Source organism: Malus domestica, chromosome 03 (assembly GCF_042453785.1).
Source record: "Malus domestica chromosome 03, GDT2T_hap1".
Classification (NCBI taxonomy): Eukaryota; Viridiplantae; Streptophyta; class Magnoliopsida; order Rosales; family Rosaceae; genus Malus; species Malus domestica.
In genome coordinates, this window is record NC_091663.1 from 3,576,239 (window position 1) to 3,592,777 (window position 16,539).

Below are 16,539 nucleotides of genomic sequence, written 5' to 3' on the forward strand. Positions count from 1 at the left end.
AATGGGTGTAGCGGAGATGAGGATGCTTCGTTGGATGTGTGGGCACACGAGAAAGGATAAGATTAGGAATGAGGATATCCGGGGTAAAGTAGGAGTAGCCGAAATTGAAGGAAAGATGAGAGAAAATCGGTTACGGTGGTTTGGACATGTGCAAAGAAGGCCTACTGATGCTCCGATTAGAAGATGCGACTATGGGACAGAGGTTCAGGGCCGAAGGGGTAGAGGAAGACCTAGGAAAACTTTGGAAGAGACCTTAAGAAAAGACTTAGAGTACTTGGATCTAACAAAGGACATGACACAGGACAGAACACAATGGCGTTCTAAGATTCATATAGCCGATCCCACTCAGTGACTTGGATTTTCCAAGTCTCCAACCGAGAAGTTTTCCTCACTCGGGAAATTAAGGGAACACTACCTCAACCTACATGCTCCACTCACAAAGCTTCAACAAAAGAAAATTCAAGAACTTAGCGAAGAAGGCTTTGGTGTATTTAACACAATACGTTGAAATAAAGGAAAGCTTATTTATTGATATCCCCGATAAGTTACAAATATGTACATATACTTGAGTCAAAATAAACAAACAAGAGGGAGCCTTCACAAAGGTTGCTTAGGAGAAGTCTCAGCAGTCGGTAGAGCCCCAGAAAGAGAAGGCATCGGAGGGGGATCAGTCGGAGCCTCAATACTGGACAGAACCCTAGAAGGAGGAGGCATCAGAGATTGATCATTTGGAGCTTCATTACGCGGTACAGCCCCAGAAGACGAAGGCAATAAATGCCTTTGGAACAAACCCACAAATCTCTGATGATCAAGTAAAACCTGACCATCAGATTCCTTCATCTGGTCAAGCTTCCTCTTCATGTTTGTAGCATAGTCATGTGCGAGTCGGTGCAATTGTTTATTCTCATGCTTGAGCCCTCTAATCTCCTGTTTGAGACTCATCACTTCAGCCGCCAATGATTCAACTTGGCGGGTTCGAGCAAATAGGCGTTGGGCCATATTAGACACAGAACCTGCACACTGAACACTGAGAGCCAGAGAATCCTTAACAGCCAACTCATCAGACTGTTTGGAAAGTAGTTTATTATCTTTGGGAGTGAGAAGGTTCCTAGCCATTACCGCAGCGGTCATATCATTCTTCATCACGGAATCCCCAACGGTAAGAGGACCAGTAGGGGAGACGAAGGATGGGCGCCATATGTTGTCTGGAGAAGGCGGGGCTGCCTCTTCAACAAGGTTCAAGTCAAAACGACGGTCGGAGGGGCCAGACATTTTCAAAGGTGTTGAAGAGAGAAGAGGTCGGACAAATCAAGATCTTAGAAGTGCAAGAATGGAGCTTCTACTGGTGGATATTCAAGTGTGCTTTGAAACTTAATGTCAGCCCTTATAAAAATCTGCACTCGACGAAGCTTCAGAAATCGAAGAGGCGCCTGCTTAGAAATCGAAGAGGCATTTGCTTTCTCAAAAGCTGGGCTGCTCAGAGACCACGAGGGTCGATCTCAGAAATCGAAGAGGCGTTTGCTTTCTCAAAAGCTGGGCTGCTCAAAGACCAAGAAGGCCGATCTCAGAAATCGAAGAGGTTTGCTTTCTCAAAAGCTGGGCTGCTCAGAGACCACGAGGGCCGATCTCAGAAATCAAAGAGGCACCTACTTTTCCAGCCTTGTCAGCACCTGTCACACGCACACTCAGCTTTGCAGAAATTATGGGCATTCTGTCGAAGATTTCTGGCGAAGTAGAAAGCACATGAATCGTACTGTTCAATCACCCACTTCCCACACGCAACAGTAGCTCATGGGTACCACAGATAACTTTGCCAAAGTTCTCTGACAAAGTTGAGACACGTGAAGCTTGCAGCTTCCACTACATCGCTCTGACCAAGAAGGGTAAAAGAATAGCAAAGAAACAACACTAACAAAGTTTAGACACATAAATTTTGAAGGTCTAGCTACCATATTATTACCCACAAGGGTAAAGGAACAGTACCACTGCGGGATAATTGGAAAGTCCCGATGTGTCAACCTCTGTGCTTCGTGGCAAGGTAGACTAGCAAACATGCCCAACCTTTACTCACATTCGAGAAAACACTCCCAACAAGATTGCTTGCTCCAAAATCGAAGAGGCACCGCCCTCTGAATCTCGAGAGCCAGACTCCCAACATGATTACTTTCTAAAAAATCGAAGAGAGGGTAAAGGAACAGTACCACTGCTGGATAATTGGAAAGTCCCGATGTGTCAACCTCTGTGCTTCGTGGCAAGGTAGACTAGCAAACATGCCCAACCTTTACTCACATTCGAGAAAACACTCCCAACAAGATTGCTTGCTCCAAAATCGAAGAGGCACCGCCCTCCGAATCTCGAGAGCCCCAGACTCCCAACATGATTACTTTCTCAAAAATCGAAGAGAGGGTAAAGGAACAGTACCACTGCTGGATAATTGGAAAGTCCTTGTGTGTCAACCTCTGTGCTTCGTGGCAAGGTAGACTAGCAAACATGCCCAACCTTTACTCACATTCGAGAAAACACTCCCAACAAAATTGTTTGCTCCAAAATCGAAGAGGCACCGCCTTCCGAATCTCGAGAACCAGACTCCCAACATGATTACTTTCTCAAAAATCGAAGAGACACCGCTCTCCGAATCTCGAGAGCCAGACCCCCAGCAGGATTGCTTTCTCAAAAATCGAAGAGGCATCGTTCTCCGAATCTCGAGAGCCAGATCCCCGACAGGATTGCTTGTTCGAAAATCGAAGAGGCACCACTTTCCCAACTTCAAGAGCTGGATCTCCTTGGATAAAGCTTGTCTGTAATCTTCATACGCAACATCAGCTTTCCAGATACCACAGACCACTTTTTCAAAGTGCTCTGACGGAGTTAAAACATGTGAAGCTGGCAGCTCCCACTACCGTGCTATGACCAAGCAGGGTAAAGGAATAACATTATTACTTGATGTTAGGGAGACTCCTATATATGTCGACCTCCATCCCCAACGGACAGGCAGACCTGCAAAAATGCTCAACCATTCCTCTTATCTGAGAGGGCACTCCCAACGAAGCCTTTCGAAATATTCAGCTTTCTTTCCCCCTGATAATACCTCTGTAAACAAGCTATACTAGAGCAAGAATATCTCATATCATCAGGGTTAAAAGCAAGAGTATCCCATATCATGCTTTTTCCCTGTCTTTTCCTTTGGCCTTGTTCTTACCTGCAAGACAAGGAGAAAGAGAGCAATCAGTCAGCACTTGGAATCAAGCTTCCAGCCAGAAACTGACTGCCTGGAACCCCATACCTGATTACTTACCTGGCATTGCTCTCGAGTACTCATCTTCAACATCTTATGCTTCCAGGGAAGATACCGCATCTGCCTGAGGAACAGATAGGGCAAGTGAGAAGGATACAAGGAAGCATGTGGAGACAAGCGTAACAGCACACGTGCCGATACATCCACTACTCTGTCAAAAGCAAAAGTATCCCATATCAGCATGGTCGAACGTACTATAGATTTGATGGACTTGTTTTGACCCTCAAATTCTTCAGTCGGCCTTATACTCTGGAGGAAACCAGAAAACCCTCCAGCCCAGTTCAAGAATAAGCCTGTGGAAAGTTACTTCTTCAAAAGCAAAAGTATTTCATATCATCTCTTCTCATTTTTCTTCTCTTTATCCTTCATGCTGCCTGCAAGATAGGGAGAATGTGAACAATCAGCCAGAGCTTTGATTGCTTACCTTGTCTGTCACCTCTTTCAGCAGATCCCCTAGCTCGGCGACTTGGGGGACTCCTACTACATGGTTTGTATCGCGCTTGACCAAGCCTGAAACTGCAAGTAAGCTTCAAGTGAAATTGATACATTACCTTGTGCATCTCCACCAGTTACAGATACCACCCCTGGATGGAGGAAGAGTACTTTCAGAGAAGATGCCACATCTACCTATGAGACAGATAAGGCAAGTCAAGACGATACCACACTCCGGTACTTAGAAGTTTCGTGGTTATGAGATCATTCTCCCACAATATTTCCTAATGTCATTTGTACTAAATCATTCACTTGTACTCACTAAAGGAGAGCTTGAACCTATGTACTTGTGTAAACTCTTCACAATTAATGAGAACTCCTCTATTCCGTGGACGTAGCCAATCTGGGTGAACCACGTACATCTTGTGTTTGTTTTCCTATCTCTATCCATTTATATACTTATCAACACTAATGACCGGAGCAATCTAGCGAAGATCACAAAAAGTGACCGTTTTCGCTACCTAGGATCTATCTTGCAAGAGAACGGAGAATTAGATGGAGATCTCAACCATAGAATACAAGCTGGATGGATGAAGTGTAAGAGTGCATCCGGCATGTTGTGTGACCGTCGTAGGCCACTGAAGCTCAAGGGAAAATTTTATAGGACGGCAATAAGGCCAGCGATGTTGTATGGCACAGAATGTTGGGGGTGAAGCATCAACACGTACACAAAATGGGTGTAGTGGAGATGAGGATGCTTCGTGGGATGTATGGGCACACGAGAAAGGATAAGATTGGGAATGAGGATATCCGAGGTAAAGTAGGAGTAGCCAAAATTGAAGGAAATATGAGAGAAAATCGGTTCCGGTGGTTTGGACATGTGCAAAGAAGGCCTACTGACGCTCCGGTTCGAAAATGTGACTACGGGACAGAGGTTCAGGGCCGAAGGGGTAGAGGAAGACCTATGAAAACTTTGGAAGAGACCCTAAGAAAAGACTTGAGTACTTGGATCTAACGGAGGATATGACACAAAACCGAGCGCAATGGCGTTCTAGGATTCATATAGCCGACCCCACTTAGTGGGAAAAGGCTTTGTTGTTGTTGTTGTTGTTGTTGTTGTCGTGATTTGGTGGTTTTGGTTTTTTGGCTCTCCGGAGCTCCGGTTTGGGTTTTTGCTTTTGCTTCCTCTCTGCCTTCTCTTTTCTTTTTATTTTATTTGTGATTTTATTGCAGTTTAATTTCCGAGTTGGTGTCTTCGCTCAGTTCGTTGCAGGATTTGGGCCTGAGTCTGGTGCGTTTTAGAACCATGAAATGGCATCTGGCCCAGCCCATATTTAACAAAATTCAGCTCTTGGGGCCGTTTAGTAGAGGACGTGTTGATTTTATATTTTTTAACAAACGATATTATCGTTACTTAGTATTACAAATTACAATATAGTGATATTTCTTTTTACTTGTAAGTTAGAAATCTTAATTTCGATTCTCTTCTACAATGTGATTCAAATTCGTAGACCTCTCACTTACTAGTGAATAGGAATACTGGAAGAGAACGAGTCGATTTGAATAAAGCCCATCACTTGAAAAGCTTTTCCCACGTCACACGACCCATGAGGAAGATGGATCAAACAAATAAAATAAGACTTTTTAGTTAAAGCATACTTGAGATTGATATAATTTTTTATTTTGATGTTTGAGATTTGAAATTAATAGAATTAGTTTCTGAATTTGTTTACTATCAATTATTTTAGTGAAAATTTTCTTTTAATAAGGACAAAAACGACAAAAATACTCTCAAATTAATAAAGCCAAAATAATTCAATAAAAATTAACGATGTTTTTATCGTTATTCATATTTAACAGAAACTTTTACGAATTAACCAATATAATTGATTTACAATCCTAGAAACCAATTTTATCTACACCAAAATAAGGACTTACACAATTATACCAACTTCATAAAATATTTTAAGCTAAAAAATCATAAAATAAAAGGAAAATTAATGAAAAGAGTTTGAAAATTTTGAGTTTTAACGATAAACACAAAATAAATTATAAAGTGAATAGTACTAAGATTAACTTTTTAATGTAAAAATATAATTTTTTGTTAAAATAAACAGTATCGAAACTTTTCATGAAAGTTGTCTAAAATAAATTCATCTGATAACTTTGACAGACGTCACAGACCAAGAAGAGGAGCTGAAACAGCCATCAAAGCTCTCTTTCTGCTGTAATCCCCTCAATCCAAATCCCAACAAACACACTCATCATTTCTTCATATTTTTCCGGTTGGTCTCTTTCTTGAATTATTATTTAAATAATTCACAGAGAAGAAAAATACACAGAGAGATATTCACACAGTGGGTGGCGGTTGTATTGTACTTCTGGTGTGGATTGAAGAGGAAGAAGAACATCGGCCGCCATGGCGATGCGCGAGCTCGTGACCGGCGGAGCAGCTTGTGCGGTTCCGGGCCAATCTTCTTCCTGTTAGCCTTATTAGGTTATACAATTAAAACACAAACGAATGAGTGACTAACCTGATTCCAACGGTAGCCATGGAAGTCGAACACGAAAGGAACTGGGCATGGCAACACCAAGATCTTCTATAAGTTCCTAGCCGAATACAACTACTCTATGGGAAGCATTATGTTGTGTGTTCTAGGGCTTATAGGGACCGGTGTTTTATATAGGCTAAAAGCTAGGGTTTCCATCCATAAAGGAAACCTAAACTTACTTTATTAGTCTCCAAGTCAAGTATCATAATCATATTCAATTAAGGATTCCATCAATCCTATTTCCAATATAAGACACCTTATATAGGATTGATATCTTTAAGAGATCAAATCACAATTAACATTATTCTCCAATATTACATTCCTATTACATATAGTAGACCACTTAAAGGTTGATTTATATTGGATAAATCCAACATTCTCCCACTTGGTCTACAAAATGTAATATTCATGTTTATACTTGAGATTGGAGACTAATGTCACTTTAGTGGCCATGTAACAGTGATTACATCTCGTCCTTAATGCAGCTTTTGTCAAATGCATTTCTTAACATGGAACTAACAAGGTTGTAGAGTTGACACAACCCAGAACCTTCATAATCACACATGCTAAGATCCTCATTCACATGAAACACAAATTATGATCAAGAGATGAAACTTTAAAATTAAATTTTAAATTAACCAAAATGTCTTACTTTATATCATCTCAGGTCCACCTTATTGTAACTCACAAGTTACACTTTATGCTTTTTCGAAGCCTTAAATCTGCCAATGCAGATATCCTTCATCTAATGAAACCACCATAACCTGCAGGGGTGAATACATCTCCAAAACAATCATGCATCAGTTTCATTAGACCGATAACAATACAAACAATGTTTGTAACCAACGGACACAACTGAAAATACCAAATAGGCACATGTCCAAGTAAAATATCCCAAAACTTCATAAAACAAATTAATTCAACACTTGTGAGCAAGATGAATTAATATGTTTTTGACATTGATCTATGCACCATACCAGTTACTTTCATAGTGATTTCCAACACCTGCGGGCAAGATGGAAATCCTTACAACTGAGGCAATGCACAAATCATGTCATGCCATTTAATATGCAATTTGATAACAACTTGATATCTGATATATATTTTATCAGATTATTGACTAGCACACGAAAAATGTGACTTAATGAATCCAACTGGAGATTAAAATGAATACATGGATTCTATACATACCTTATAGGTCATCTGCAACTGTAAGGCATTACTAACACGAAACTCAAACTCCCACTGATCTGCAACATCATTACTTAATTTGCAAATCAATACTTAAATCATACTTTTGAAAATATGCCTTTGGGAATAGCCTTACTTAGTCAATGACTGCATATTACCTCAATGAAAGGTACAACTAAGCATGAAAGCATTCACTGCTGTTTACACAAAAAACGTGCATCCAACAACCATCGTATATGTATTAATAAGTCCACATTTATGCTAAGTCCTTATGAGCCCCAAAACAAATGATCAACCGAGAAATCCAAATGATTGGCAGTAACAGAAAAATGCACGCATATACCAAGTATACATTCGTGCAACTTAAACATATTATAGACATTCAAGCAACACAAATTCATGGAAGATAGAATAACTCTTTAATAGATTCATGCAAGACCACTTAATGCTCACAATTTTAGAATAACTCCCACTAAGTTTTCAGAGTTTATACTTGCAAATAAGTTAATGAGTGTGAAGCCCAATTTTTGTTCACTAATTCTCCCACTTGGGCAAACACTCTTTCAAAGATGTACCTAAAAAAATTTCTCTATATTTTAGACATAATAAAATAGACATCTCAACCAACATAAAGTTGTCAAAACAGAATTTCAGCAATGAGTTACACCTACTTTAGAATTTATCATAATTAATTTACAAGCTTGATTGCTACCAAAGTTATACTGATCAAAATTGACATACTAATCTTCATAAAATAAAAATATAGAGCCGTTTTGGGTCAAAATAGTAGTCTAAAATCATGTCTCAAAAAGACCAACACAATCTGCCAGTAAAACTGCCTATACGAGCATGTGTTACTAGTAAATTCACCATAATTAACATACATGGCAGAAAATTACGAAACTTTTCAGACACATATTAGACATCTATATGTTAAACATATCCAAAATTCAGGTCATTTGGTGACCATTAGACATGTCATTCACCCGATTTAAATCAAGATACGTAATCTGCCAGAAACAATTATGTGCTTCTATCATGAATTTATGCATCCATAACAAATTCAATTTCATATCATTTCAATTTCGATGTCCAAAGGAAACTTTAGTAGTCAAATTTCATCCTCTAAACTGACATCATAGTTCAAATTGAAAAGATTTTCAAGCATAAAGACTTAAACAATGCGTACCTTAGCAATCATTGATTAACCTTCATGGGTCCAATACTTTTCATCAACAAGTCTCATGAAGAGACACAAAATACGTCATGATGCAACCGATTTCCATGCCTTCAAACCACAACCTTTTATGGGGCTCATTGTGGAAATATTTGTCACTAATGGCATGGAACTTTATCCCAATAAACTGCATGAAACTAAATTAATTTACACCTGTAGGCAAGAAAATTAACTAGTTTCTAGTACTAGATTTTATGTCACAAAAGTTCCTTAATGAAAAACTTCAACACCTGTAGGCAAGATGAAGGTTTTCACAACTTATGTGAAATAAAACCCATACTATGCCATCTTAATTAAACTAAAAGAAGTAATCCGCACCTGTAGGCAAGGAGATTATCCCTTTTATTCTAATTAAGATGCAAAGTTGACCGAAGTAACTCAAAAATACAGTCTCATCATCAACTGAGCCATTGCGGCTTGCTTAGTTGAAATGACATTGATCAACTCCGCCCTGAAACGATACAAGATGTCACATGAATTAATTAACTGTAAGTGACAAAATTATGATAACTTGATTCGAGCTTCAAGTCTTGCCAACAAATGGCACTAATTCCTTCATGACTCCCTTTGACATTAAATTAATCTCAAGAAACCTGACAGCATACTTGAAAGAGATTAATCACATATAGAACAAATTTTATTCCACCAAAAGAATGTCAATACTTATCATTATGGAGTCAATTGTTTGAATTAGAAATACTTTATGTAATGCAAAAGAACAATACATTCCTTTAATTTAAAAACTAAATCGCTCAAATGTTTTCTTAAGTCAAACGGGTTCCTTTTCTTTTGTATCTTTCTTTCCGTAGTACAAGACTCCTAAAACATTAGCATCAAAATCGTGCATTAGCCTTGTAAATACCAATTAAATTAAAGGAACAACCAAAATTATTTTCTTCCATAGAAAACATCTCGAATATATATGCCCTACATTAGCCTTGAAAAGTTTCTTTTCTTCTCCCCTTATGGCACATAAAAATTTACTAATTAAAACACTGTTTAAATTCTTTAGGCATAGGAAAAACCACAAACAGTAATACATGTTTGAAAAATCCATGCTTATCAATTTAGTCACATACTTTGAATGAAATACATACCTCATGCCTTCATATGTTCATTACTTCTTTATAAACATATGTATAATCACATGATTAACCAAAAACTATAATGCAACACATTCCAAGCTCACGACAATGTTTAAAAATTGCATCATCCCATACATGCTGGAACCAACACGCCATTTGCTTAATTATGTTGCCAAAATTTATATTAAATTACCTTCATGTATAAGAAATACATTATATTCATTGACAAGCATGTATAAAGTTGATATGCGGAGAACTTAACATATGCATCCTTGAAACATAACTTTAATATATGTTATCACAATCATAGGCACAATATATCCGAATAGTATTGATAAATTATAGGATATGACTAATTTCGTCTCCTACAATCAGAAAGATGTAACGACATGGTTGGATTTTGCAGGAACAATATAACACTTCATGACTCCAACATAACCATTCCTTATATAATTTATCATGAAGACCAAAAGGAAAGATCATACTAGAATTTCATAACCGATGTAATACGAACTTCTTCATTGGGCTTGTTCGACTGAGGGATCTTAAGAAATTCTCCAATGCAAGGTTAGAACACATGTAAATACATATACATGCTATGCGAACTATAGATACATAATTGGCTTTAGAAAATTATGTATACTTTGCTTGATCAAACAATTGCTGGCACTTATGCAATTATTTCTTGTCACATTAGCGTATCACCCGTAGCAATTCATATAGAATATAACTTATGGAAAACAATATTAGTTCTTATTCAATAAACATATGCCCATTTAGATACGTATTGCCAAAATATATAAAAATTGGATCCATATTCATGACATACTTAACCGATACATGGTAATCAATGTATGTACATGTTCTACAATAATTAGCACATCACTCATGCAATTATATCTTTATCTTATTACCAATTTAAGCTTTCAAGGATCAACCCGAATATATATCAACCAAAATACCATAAACCATTATGGAAATTAAAAGTCAATGAAACAAACCATTTTGCTTTGGTAGATGACTTCGTTCTGCTTGCTAATCAGAGGGGCCTCTTCAGTAAGGTCAGAACAAATATAGCATGCTTACAAAAATTGAGATCATCAGTGGCACATGGTAAATCAACCAAAAACTTAGCATGAAAATTGAAATAGAATCTCTGAAATATTCCATGGTTTTCAATCGTTGTTAATCCAATAAACTGACGCTAATCTAACTTTCTTAGTCATTCCTTTATCAGAACTATTGGTGGTAATCTATTTTGACTAATCAAATTGGCTTTTGTTGATCAAGCAAGCACATGTAAATAAAACCTGCATAACCAGTGGCTCGACCAAAACTTATTATATGCAAAACAAAGGCCTGCAAAAAATGCCATCAACCTAATCATAGATTATATGTAATTATAATAAGTATAGTCTGGAACACTGTTGGAATTCGAAGCAACCATCACCATTATTTAAATTTTATACTTCAATCCATGTTTGGATCCCACTACAAAATATTTACATATTAGCATGATATATATATATATATATATATATGTATATGCTTCTCCAAATTCCAATATGATTATACGATTGAAACACAGTTTATAGCTATTTCTGATAAAAATTTCCAGATTCGTGCCATAAGATTAATTAGTAAGAAACAATCTTGATACCATGAACAACACAATCGTAAGTCCTGTCGGCCCTTGCTCTTTAACCGACCTCCATCTGATTCTTAATATGCGATGCATATGTGAAATAGAAAACGTTAAGCACCATGGTTTTCCAATTATACAATTCCATAAAATAATGAATCAACTATATCAATCTTCCTTTATTATAGTTAATTTGATATCATCATTAGGTGCTTCAATTAGAAAAGCCTACGTTTGGAATAAGGTTACCGACCAATGCACGGACGGTTCTCACGTGAACGTCCTTGAACCAATGCAGGGCGTAGATCTCGTTCATGACCGCAGATGTGTCTTCATGCAAGAAGACCTCATCGACCCGGAACACAATTTGAATTTTAAGATCAATACCGCAATCCAAAAAGGAAAATATTATATAATCAAACTTCAAACTTAATAGGTTTTAATCATATAACCAGTGGCTCTGATACCAATTGTTAGCCTTATTAGGTTATACAATTAAAACACAAACGAATGAGTGACTAACCTGATTCCAACGGTAGCCATGGAAGTCGAACACGAAAGGAACTGGGCATGGCAACACCAAGATCTTCTATAAGTTCCTAGCCGAATACAACTACTCTATGGGAAGCATTATGTTGTGTGTTCTAGGGCTTATAGGGACCGGTGTTTTATATAGGCTAAAAGCTAGGGTTTCCATCCATAAAGGAAACCTAAACTTACTTTATTAGCCTCCAAGTCAAGTATCATAATCATATTCAATTAAGGATTCCATCAATCCTATTTCCAATATAAGACACCTTATATAGGATTGATATCTTTAAGAGATCAAATCACAATTAACATTATTCTCCAATATTACATTCCTATTACATATAGTAGACCACTTAAAGGTTGATTTATATTGGATAAATCCAACACTTCCTCCAATCCTTTCGGCGCCCTCGCCAACGCACTCATCGGCTCCTCCTCCAAGCAGGTTCGTCTTCTCTTCCTCCTTTCAATCTCTCTGTATTTCATTCGTTTCGATCAGCAATTCAGTCGGAAACGGCGGCGACGGCGTCGTTTTGTTGAAATTCTATTTAATTTGTGAACAGGAGGGGTTGAAGGAGATACCTTCGTCGACGCCCACTGCTTCCGAGCCGCAGTTTTATCCCGACGGCCATGGACACCTGCAACAGCTCCCCGGCTCCGAGCTCGACCAGCCGTTTATGCAACCCCGCACTCAGGTTTGACTTCTAAAGCTCCAATCTTTGCCCACTGATTTTACTTCTAGTATTATAATTTACTTACCTTTAATTTTGCTTAATTAGCATTCGTTTTGTGTCAGAGCTCGGAGTTTCTTCGAAACTTCAACTCGGTTGATGGCAACAGACTGCTTGACAATGCGTGGGACGAGATACAGAGTTCTCAGCCCGAGCCTATGCATGTGCATCAACACGACCGCATTTATGATATGAGACCTCATCTTCAACCGACTTTGGATGGTAGATTTCTCAAAGTGCTTGTCTTTGTAGTATTTACCTCTTGATTGTTGCACTTCATTCACAACCTGCTAGGCCTTCCGCTTTGTCCATGTATTTTCGCCTTTATAAGTAACGAGTGAACGACATAAATGGCAAGATTACTTGATCAAGAATGGATATTGGTTTCTATGTTTATCAACATTGGAGATTAGTACAGTTGCTTGTGGAATGAGTGTTTGTCAGAGGCTTTTATGCCCAAAACCTGGCATTTGAATAAGAAAAAACCACATAATAGGCGATACTTTGGAGTTTTGGATTTCGGTGCTGCTACTTTTAATTATTTTATATCTTGAAACGTTTAACTTTGAAGTGAGGTAGAAGCTTGAAGTTTTAGTTTTATTTTTTTTTCAATTTCCAGTTAATTTTATAGTTCAACCAGAAAAAAGGAAAAGCTCTTTTGTTTTACTTCTCTTTTTGGATGAGTTGTAGGTTGTTATCTTCCCGCTTTGTGTAGTACTTTATGCTTAGCCTAAACGCCTGGTCGTTGCTTCTGATCAAATAACCAGGAGTAGGGTCTATCCTCAGCATAAAGGATTATTAATTTATTTTGAGATTTATTTATAGTTTTCCCTTCTAAATATGTTTTGCAGGGCCACCACAAAGGGTGTTGTCAAGCTTTTTGCACTCATTTGTTGAAAGTAGTCGTGGTGGAATGCCTTTTCGTCCCACTCCACTTCCAGTGTTAGGATTGTCTGCTGGTGACAAACAATGTATACGTGATCGAACCAGCATCATGGCCCGGCACTTCTTTGCTGATAAAAGTGAAGATTTTATTAATGGGCAGGTTTGAAGTTTCTGTTACCTATATGTTATATTGGAATTTGTCTGTCGTAAATCGAAATGTATCTTCTTTTCTAGTAGTAGCTGTCAGCTTGGTTTGTTTTATGAGCATTCGATAGCACATTTTCTGTTGCCTCATTGTCATTTTTTTGCTTGTCTTTGGGGTTTGTTTCAGAATTTTGTATCTTGGGTTGTTACTTTTCTCTCCAACGAGAATCACAGTCTCAAGAGTTTAGGTTAATTTTGTATTTTCTATTTTTCCAGGTAAATGCACTTTTATCTTCTTTAGATATTGACAGTGATGTCAACAGTAAAGGACCTCTGCCTGCAAGGTTTCGGGAACTGGACGATTATTGGAATGAATCCCAAGCTATAACAAAACCTGGTGCTCACGCTGCGCAAGGATGGGTCACTGAATTTAGCCAACATAGGTTAGATCATGGTGATCCCAATACGTGGGCTCACTCATTTGAGCGACAACCTGGTGCCAATGGTTGGGCTTCTGAATTTGAGCAGGTAAAGGAGTATTGTAGCTTCTGTTTCAATTGCATTCACTGATTCTATATTCACTTGACCTTCATAATGTGATGGAGAACGACACTAGCAACTATTTCTTGCTACCATCGATTTACTAACCAAGGAGGTTGGAAAATGTGTACTTGACCTCATTATTCACCGTCCTCCACCCCACCACAGAGGACGAGCCACAGTTGTTGTAGAAGAGAGGGAATAGAGGTTTGGGACGCCGGAGAAGGGAAGGAATTGTGCCTTTGGTGTCGCCGGAGAAGACAAGCCATGGCTGCCATGGTTGGAAGATGCGCAGATTCGTTGGAGAAAAGACGAAGGGATATGTTTGGTCACATGATTAATAAAAGAAGTGGGTGTTGGACTAGACAGTACCCAAGTATTACATTGCTGCCCATTAAAAGCTCCGGTCTAGTTGAAATTTGAGTTAACGATTACAAATAGTAAATTCTTTAAAAATTAAAATAATTATAACTGTTGGATCAAATTTTAACGATCCGAATCACTTGATTCTGAGTCTTTAATAGAAGAAATCCGGACTTTGATAAACAAAACATATATCCAAGCAAGTGCAGCAACTGAAATGCATATTCGCCAAATGCTGTTATTTAACAGTGTTTTTTGACCTTTGGTATAGAGCAATGTTGTATCCAGGGGCGAAGCTACATAGGAGCGAAGGGGGGCGGCCGCCCCTCCGCTCGCCGGAAAACAAAGTCAGGAGCGACGCTTGAACCCCCCTGGTTCGCCCGGAAACTGGGAATCGCGGTGGTTCTGTGAAACCAGAAACCTGCACTGTGCGCAGGGTTTTTTTTTTAATTTTAAAATCCAGGCCAAAACGACATGTCGTTTTGGGCCTGGTAAAAAAAATGTAAATTTTTTGTTAAACGGCGTCGTTTATTGTATAAGAAAATTAAAAGAAAAAACAAAGTGGGGGACCACTGGTCCCCATCCCCATTCCAATCCCACCCGTTTCAATTATCCCTACCCTTTTCCCATATTTCACTTTACTCCCCCACCTTTACTCCCCACACGACAAAACCCTCCCCTCCCAAATTTCACTTTCCAAAATTGTCTCAAATCCCAAGAACACAAGCAGCCACCCCGTTTCGTTGGTTGCCACCAGCCCCAGGTCCAACTGTCCAAGATCACTGACTCGCCACGCCTCCAATTAAGGTAAAATTTTAATTTATTTCAAACCCTAATTGATTATTGAATACAAATTTTTGTTTGATTAATGTAGGATTATAGAGTTATACATTATATGGTTATTGATTATAGATTATTCATATGAATACTATGATTATTGATATTTTTTTTTTTGAAGTACATAAAAGAGGTGATTGGTGAAGACTTTTACATCATATTTACATTAACATAATAAACCCCAATTCAACCAACCAAAACCCTTATTCAAATGCATTGTTGGTACTTATTAATTACATTCGTAGACTCGTAGTCTACAGACTCTACTCTAGGATAAAAATTGAATTCTTGATTATTCATATGATTGTTGGTACTGATTAATTAAAGTCGTAATCTACTCTAGGACTAAGAGTCTAAGATATATTTGTTTTTCTTTTGTTATACAGTTACGTAATGGAACGATATTATAAGAAACAGTGCTTAAATCCTTCTCCAAATATTCCGGATAGTCCTCCTCTTCCTTCAAATATTCTGGGTAGTCCTCCTCCACCTTCAAATATTCCGAGTAGTCTTCCTTCTAGTATTCCGGGTAATGCACAACAAAGTGAGGTTACTGAGTTGGATGATATGAATCTTCCAATTCAACTTGACAATTACATTCATGATATGAAGATGCATAGTGAGTTTTCATCATTGAGAGGAATTAGAGATCTTGCAAAAGAGTTAGTGAAGACCGGGAGGTGTGAGAGCTATATGTTAGTGTATAAGCTTCTTACATTGACTTTGGTGTTACCGGTTGCAACCGCTTCAGTGGAGAGAGCTTTTTTTGCTATGAAGATTGTGAAAACACCATTGCGTAACAAAATTGGAGATCAATGATTGAGTGATAGCATGGTTGTTTACATTGAGAGATATGTATTTTCTTTTATTGATAATGAGCCTATTATGCGACGTTCTTATGACATGAAACCTCGCCGACAACAATTGTAATTTGTTTGTATTGATTAATTTTGGAAGACATTACTATATAAAAAGATTTAGTTGTTGCCATCTTTTTTTAACCTTGCACCCTTTTAAGTTCGCCCCTCCCCTCGAGAAATCCTGGCTTCGCCACTGGTTGTATCACTCCGAATT

The 16,539-nt window shown here is 38.1% G+C and overlaps 2 protein-coding genes across 2 annotated transcripts; both read left to right on the forward strand.

The window, feature by feature from the left end:
* The first annotated feature begins 12,286 nt into the window (after positions 1–12,286).
* Positions 12,287–14,768, forward strand: LOC139194381 (peroxisome biogenesis protein 5-like). The gene is made up of 6 exons (XM_070818790.1): positions 12,287–12,410; positions 12,529–12,660; positions 12,762–12,918; positions 13,548–13,741; positions 14,002–14,253; positions 14,434–14,768. The coding sequence occupies exons 2-6, from the start codon at positions 12,643–12,645 to the stop codon at positions 14,686–14,688; spliced, it is 876 nt and encodes a 291-aa protein (XP_070674891.1). The 5' UTR covers positions 12,287–12,410; positions 12,529–12,642; the 3' UTR covers positions 14,689–14,768.
* Positions 14,769–14,845: 77 nt separating this feature from the next.
* Positions 14,846–16,413, forward strand: LOC139194343 (uncharacterized). The gene is made up of 3 exons (XM_070818654.1): positions 14,846–14,878; positions 14,933–15,435; positions 15,852–16,413. Exons 1-3 carry the CDS (start codon positions 14,846–14,848, stop codon positions 16,282–16,284), a joined length of 969 nt encoding a protein of 322 aa, XP_070674755.1. The 3' UTR covers positions 16,285–16,413.
* Positions 16,414–16,539: the final 126 nt, after the last annotated feature.

Coding starts and splice junctions, on each gene's coding strand:
- LOC139194381 (XM_070818790.1), top strand. Junction 12,919..13,547: donor TCTTCAACCGACTTTGGATG/GTAGATTTCTCA, acceptor TATGTTTTGCAG/GGCCACCACAAAGGGTGTTG. Junction 14,254..14,433: donor GGGCTTCTGAATTTGAGCAG/GTAAAGGAGTAT, acceptor ACCCCACCACAG/AGGACGAGCCACAGTTGTTG.
- LOC139194343 (XM_070818654.1), top strand. CDS start 14,846: ATGCATATTCGCCAAATGCTGTTATTTAACAGT. Junction 14,879..14,932: donor AAATGCTGTTATTTAACAGT/GTTTTTTGACCT, acceptor GAAGCTACATAG/GAGCGAAGGGGGGCGGCCGC. Junction 15,436..15,851: donor TCGCCACGCCTCCAATTAAG/GTAAAATTTTAA, acceptor TTTGTTATACAG/TTACGTAATGGAACGATATT.